At 50.8% G+C, this 6,000-nt stretch overlaps 1 protein-coding gene across 1 annotated transcript in view; it reads right to left on the reverse strand.

Annotated features, from left to right (window-relative positions):
* The window catches only part of FAM20A (FAM20A golgi associated secretory pathway pseudokinase), a 45,691-nt gene extending 41,607 nt beyond the window's left edge, over positions 1–4,084 (reverse strand). Inside the window, exon 1 of the mRNA XM_079965511.1 lies at positions 3,597–4,084. Coding sequence (XP_079821637.1) covers positions 3,597–3,946 — 350 coding nt within the window. The 5' untranslated portion in view covers positions 3,947–4,084. The remainder of the gene's footprint in view (positions 1–3,596) is intronic.
* Positions 4,085–6,000: the final 1,916 nt, after the last annotated feature.

Genomic DNA, 6,000 nt, shown 5'->3' on the forward strand with positions numbered 1-6,000 from the left:
GAAGGCATGCTTGGCAAATCCACACCGTGATCAACTCCCGCCTGGAAACCAATATCCCCACTGTGGAAGGATGTGTGGATCCAGAATTGGCCTCCACAGTCACTTACGGACTCACTGTTCAAACCGTGTTTATGGAAGACAAACTTACTCGGCTACGAGGGATCGCCAAAGAAGAAGAAGAAGAAGAAGAAGAAGAAGAAGAAGAAGAAGAAGAAGAAGACTGTCTTCGCCCCCATTCTCCACATTAAAATCTCTCACATACCCCCAAGCTGCTATTTGCACCATTAGGAAAAAACATATTGCTCTCCCACCATCACCACCACTGTTATTTGCAAAAGTTTCAAGAGACCAAAGAGCTGTGCTTGCATCATGCTTGCTTTTGATCTAAGGTGACAGGCTTATTTATCTCTATAGTCACGTCTCAGTGGTTCAAAGAGAAGTACAGTTGTCCCACTGAACCAAAGCAAGGTCACACACTCTTATTATGCTCCTTCGAGCTCAAACCAGTTCTTGTTCTTACATTATTATTTTGTTTTCCTTTTCTGGTGACACGTAAGCTGCACCGATTAGGGACTAAGCACAAAATAGACACGGTGGCAGGTTTGTGATAAAGATTTTTGGCTCCGGCGCCAAGGCTTTCAGCTCGACTTTTTGCTGCAGGATAGAAGTGACCCTGTTATAAGTTTAAAGACTAAACAAACTCAATCACAGCATTTAGAAAGGGCACGGTTGCTCAATGCACTCCCCAATTATTTTTTTGTACAGTGTGCATTTTAAAAGACTAAGGCTGCAGTTTTCAGCAGCTTTACCTTTCTGTACGTGCCAGAGCAATCAGCATGCCTTACTTCCCAGTAACAGTGAAAAAGACTGAGATGTAAAAAACCCCAAAAAACTGTTTCTCCCCCTTAGTTTATGAACCGTGATCAAATACTGCATGAAATCTGGGTAAGGGAAGAATTCATGGGAAGCATGGAGAGAGAATGGATAGGGAAAAGTTATTCTCCCTGTCGCATAACACTAGAACTCAAAGATATCTAATGAAGTTGAATGTGGAAAGATAAAAGGAAGGAATTACACGGCACACAGTTAAATTATGGAATTTGCAGTGATTGCCATCAACTTGGATGGCTTTAAAAGTGGACTGGAGAAATTCCCGGAGGGGATGGCTACCAATGGCTACAAGGCACAGGGGTTAAACTCTGCCTCCACCTTCGGAGCTTGTAATGCTTCTGAAAATCAGTTGCAAAAATGCAGGAAGAGAGAGTTCTGTCATGTTCAGGTCCGGCTTGCGCGTTTCCCCACAGGTTTCTGGTTGGCCACTGTGGGAATAGGATGCTGGGGCCTAAATAGGCCAGGGGCCTGATCCTATGAGCTCCAAATAGGTTCTGACATTTAGTTTATGAACTGTGATCTCCTGGTCTGTGGTGGAGCTTCATGCTCCGGCATTGGGGGGGTGGGGAGCAGGTGGAGAGCAGGCTGGTGCGTGTCCTGGGGGCGTGGCACACCGCCTGTGGGGGCGTGGCACCCAGCGCTGGCGGGGTGGGGGGAGCCGTGATGGCACCCCACTGGGATTGCGCTGCCGGGGGCGGTGCGCTCCCCCCGCACTCCTCTTCCTCCGCCAGTGCTCCTGGTCAAGTACTGCATGAAATACAGTGGTACCTCGGGTTAAGTACTTAATTTGTTCCGGAGGTCCGTTCTTAACCTGAAACCTTTTGCATTTTCCATTTTGCATAAACAAATGAATTAAATACATAAACATATAATCTCTTCTGACTTCCCTCCCCCCTCCCAATTGTGGATCTCAATGTAACAATTTCCCCCTCTGTATCTCTATCACAGCTCTATTTTTATAAATCCTTCATCAATCCATAGTTCAGATTTTTTACTACAAGTTTTCTGTCAATCCTACCAATGTATGTAGTTGTTTAACACGTTGGCTCTGTCACAACCTCTTGCAAGGAGTTAAAGGAGCACAGAAATTGTCACATTTTAAAAGATCATGTTACCAAACTTGCTCTACGCCGGAGAACAGATGTTCTGCTTAGAATCATGGAACATTCTGTGCTGTCCAGTTTTAAAAGCAGCTTTCTCCTCTTGCAATTCTGATCACCCCGAAATATTCCAGCAAGTGGGGCCTTGGTCCCGAGCTACTGGTTTTGATCTACTTCAGTAGTGACTAAGATCCTCATCGCAACCCAGACAAACCTCTTAACCTCAGGAACCGAGCTTTGCTTAACTTACGGAGGGGCCTTGCCTGTTTGGTGAACATACTCAGTGCCACATATTATTTATTCCAGCAGCCAGGGAGAAGGATAAGCAACCTCCCAACTGATGGGCGAGAATCACAATGTGCAGTCCTCTTGCACATATCTGCTCAGAAAGTCGCAGTTGCTGTTCAGTGGGGCTTACTTCAGTAAGTAGCAAGTTGCAGTCTCATCCCACCAAGAGCATGAGATACAAGAATGTCCAGCTGTAAGGTCAGGGAACCCTGGCATCTGCATTGAGCCCTAGGCTGTGTACACGCCATACATTTAAAACATATCCTTCAATAATTCTCGGGAACTGTAGTTTGCCCCCAAACTATCATTCTCAGCACCCTTCACAAACTACAGCTCCCAGGATTCTTTGGTGAGAGTGGTGGGAAATACACTTTAAATGTATGGTGTTTAACACAGCCTAGATGAGCGCCGCAACCCCAGAGTCAGTCACGACTGGACCTAATGGTCAGGGGTCCCTTTACCTTTACCTTTAGGTTGGATTCAGGAGAGCAAATCTTAGCATTCTTTCTCTGTCTTTTTTTTTTTTAGTGTGGTGGTAAGGTTGGCAACTGATGAGAAAAAGGCCAATCTGTCTTGTCCCTATATCTTTAGCAGCAACACAGACTGCAGAAATCAGCAGGTGAAGCATTGCACAGCCTGGAGATAAGGAGGATCAGCTGAAAAGGTTATCTGCCTTCAAGACTGACATAGTGGACCTTTATGCCTGAAACTTTTCTTTTTCTTTTCTTTTCTTTAAAAAAGCAGGGTTGGGCTATGCAGGCCAATAAAGCAACTTCAGCCAGAATAAAGAGGCGAAGGGCTAAAGCGGAAGGATGGAAACATACAAACTTGGATCCAATGCATGCCTTCACTGAGTTCAGTGGGATTTAGAAGACACAGAAGGAGTGGTGAAGCAGCAACTCTTCTTGCCCATTGGGGTTTCTGGTCTGCGCTCAAGAAGGCCACTTCTTTGTAGCCAAAAGTTGCACATTTTACTCTCAAACAGTAGAACCAAGTTAAAAAACACCCATAAAAATCCAATCTTCCGGAACTGACATTGCAACGAACTCTTATTCCCCTCACCCACCCCCGGCTGAGAGAAGGGCCTTTCCATTTCCCCTTTGAACAACACCAGCAAGTTTCTAGTCCTTATCGTCGAAACTAACACGCACTGCTTAGGAGTTCCGGGCACTGGTGGGAAAAGAAAGGCGATGATAACGGGGGGAGGATCCGCGGCGGCGGGGTCTCCCCGCCCGGGGAAGCCGGCGAAGCCCCCCCACCCCCACCTCCCGGCTCTCCCCCCGGAGGTCTGCTCCCCGTCCAGCCCGGCTTACGCACCTGTTCCAGCGAGCCACTTTGCGACGGTAGTAGCGCAGCGCCTCCTGCCCGCTGAGCAGCTTCTCGGCTGGCCCCTCGGGGGCGCTGTAGAGCGGGTGCGAGAAGAGCCTCCGCAGCTTGGAGCCGGCCGTCTGGGTGGTGCGCTGCTCCGGCAGCCGCGTCCAGGGCTCGGTACTAGGGGGCCAGGCGGCGGCGGCTTCTTCGGCGGGGCAGGAGCAGCCCGGCCCGTGCGCTCCGGCGCGGGCCAGGAGACGGCGCACTTGGGGCCAGAGGTGGAAGTAGAGATCGGCGCTCAGCAGCGCCCCCAGCAGCAGCAGGATGAGCAGCCGGTCTCGCCGGAGCCCCAGCATGGCCAGCCCTGCGGGGGATCGCTGCGCCCTGGAGACGTGGGTGGTGGCACCTTCTTGGCGCCTCTCCGGGTGCGCCGAGGGGCTTCCTGGAGACGAGTCCCGAGGGGCGTGTGTGTGTGTGTGTGTGTGTGTGGCCTCAGGGGACGCCAAGAGCCTGGATCCGGAGCCAGACCTCTGCCCCGCGACAGCTGCAGGCGCAGGTGAGGCGGTGGGGAGAGCGCAAGGGTCCCTCTTCTCCAGGAAAGCGGCGAGGCTGCGCCTTCGCCAAAGCGCCTCTCCAGTTCTGCCCTGCCCAGGCAGGCAGGCAGGCAGCGCAGCGCAGCCTCGGGGAGGATGGATCTTGCTCGGGGAGGGGAAGGAGAGGGAGAGGGAGAGGGAGGGGAGCAGGCACCACTAACCTGACCTACCCCTCTTCTTCTTCCTCCTCCTCCTCCTCCTGCCCAGGGAGAGGTTAGCTCAGAAGCAGAAGCAGCTGCTCCGGAGAGACCAGCAGATCCCCTTCCAGACGCAGCCTTGCGCTGCTGCCTCCCTGCATTCTTCGCCAGCCCCGAAGCGCCGCCGAAATGTCCTGGGCAAGCCTGAGACAGTTTCTGGGCACGGAGCAGAAGTGGCGCGCACGGCATCCATCGGGGGGAAGGAAAGCTCTCGGCTCCTGAAGCAGCAGCAGCGCTCAGCCCCTCGGCGGAGAGAGAGGCTTATCCACCTTCCGAGAAGGGAGCCACACGCGAGGACATTCCTGCGGGGTGGCCAGAAATGATCTAGCGTCGTCGACGGCTGGCGGAAGGTGTAGTCCTGCCTCCGCACCCACCTCCTCACGCTCGCACGTTTGGCGATGCCCAATAGCTCTTCCCCAAAAAGCAAGCGAGCTTCTAGTCCTCATGATGGTACACAATATTTTTCTCCCACGTGCACATCGCTCTTGGAAGTTCGCGTCAGCTATTGCCAGTGGCTTTGTAAGCCTTTCCATTGGCATGGGATGGGCAACGGCATACTCTTATCAATAACTTAGCTGACAGTGCAGCCTAGTGGGTAGAGTGTGAAACTAGGACCTGGGAGGTTCAAATCCTCACTTGGCCCTGAAGCTGACTGTCAGCCTAACCTTCTTCATAGGGTTGTTGTGAGGAAAATATGGAAAGGGAGAGAAGCATGTATGCCATGTTGAATTTCCTGGAGGAAATCTGGGTTATAAAGGCAAGTGGTCCACCCATCAGCTGAATTGCTTCACAGCTTCAGGAAAGTTAAGATGGTGCCGCCAGAGAGAAGCACTTTCTTAACAAGTGGTTCAGGTTAAGTTTTTGCAACTGCCTAAAACAACACCAAAATGGTGTTGAGGGCTGGCTGACCGTACAGTGAAATAGGGCTGAAGAACCCATTGTTTTCACCAGCATTTTTCCTTGCATACTCCCTCTTACATGTAAACAAATATTTGTAAGTTTAAGCCAGAGGTCAGCAAACTTTTTCAGCAGGGGGCCGGTCCACTGTCCCTCAGACCTTGTGGGGGGCTGGATTATATTTTGAAAATAAAAATAAAAATGAACGAATTCCTATGCCCCACAAATAACCCAGAGATGCATTTTAAATAAAAGGGCACATTCTACTCATGTAAAAACACGCTGATTCCCGGACCATCTGTGGGCCGGATTTTTAAGGCGATTGGGCTGGATCCGGCCCCTGGGCCTTAGTTTGCCTAACCCATGGTTTAAGCACTTATTTGGGGAGGCTTGATGGTCCAGTCTCCAGCATCTCCACTTTCTCTGTCTCTCCAAATAGCGCAAGGGCTGCCAACAGGGTGCCCATGGGCAGAACGGTGCCCTTGAGGTTTTCCTCTGGTGCCCACAAAGCTTCTGAGCCCGCTCACTCCCTGTCCTCTTGGTCACGAGGCGGTGAAGAGAACAGCGCATAAAACTGAAGGAGGAAGTTGAATGAGTAATACTTGGTTCTATGTGCTTTTCAAGGCTCAAGATAACACTTCTGGATAGGATATATAATAATAATTATTATCAATAATAATAATTTATTAATTATACCCTGCCCATCTGGCTGGGTTTCCCCAG

This window comes from Podarcis cretensis (assembly GCF_951804945.1).
Source record: "Podarcis cretensis genome assembly, chromosome: 2".
Classification (NCBI taxonomy): Eukaryota; Metazoa; Chordata; class Lepidosauria; order Squamata; family Lacertidae; genus Podarcis; species Podarcis cretensis.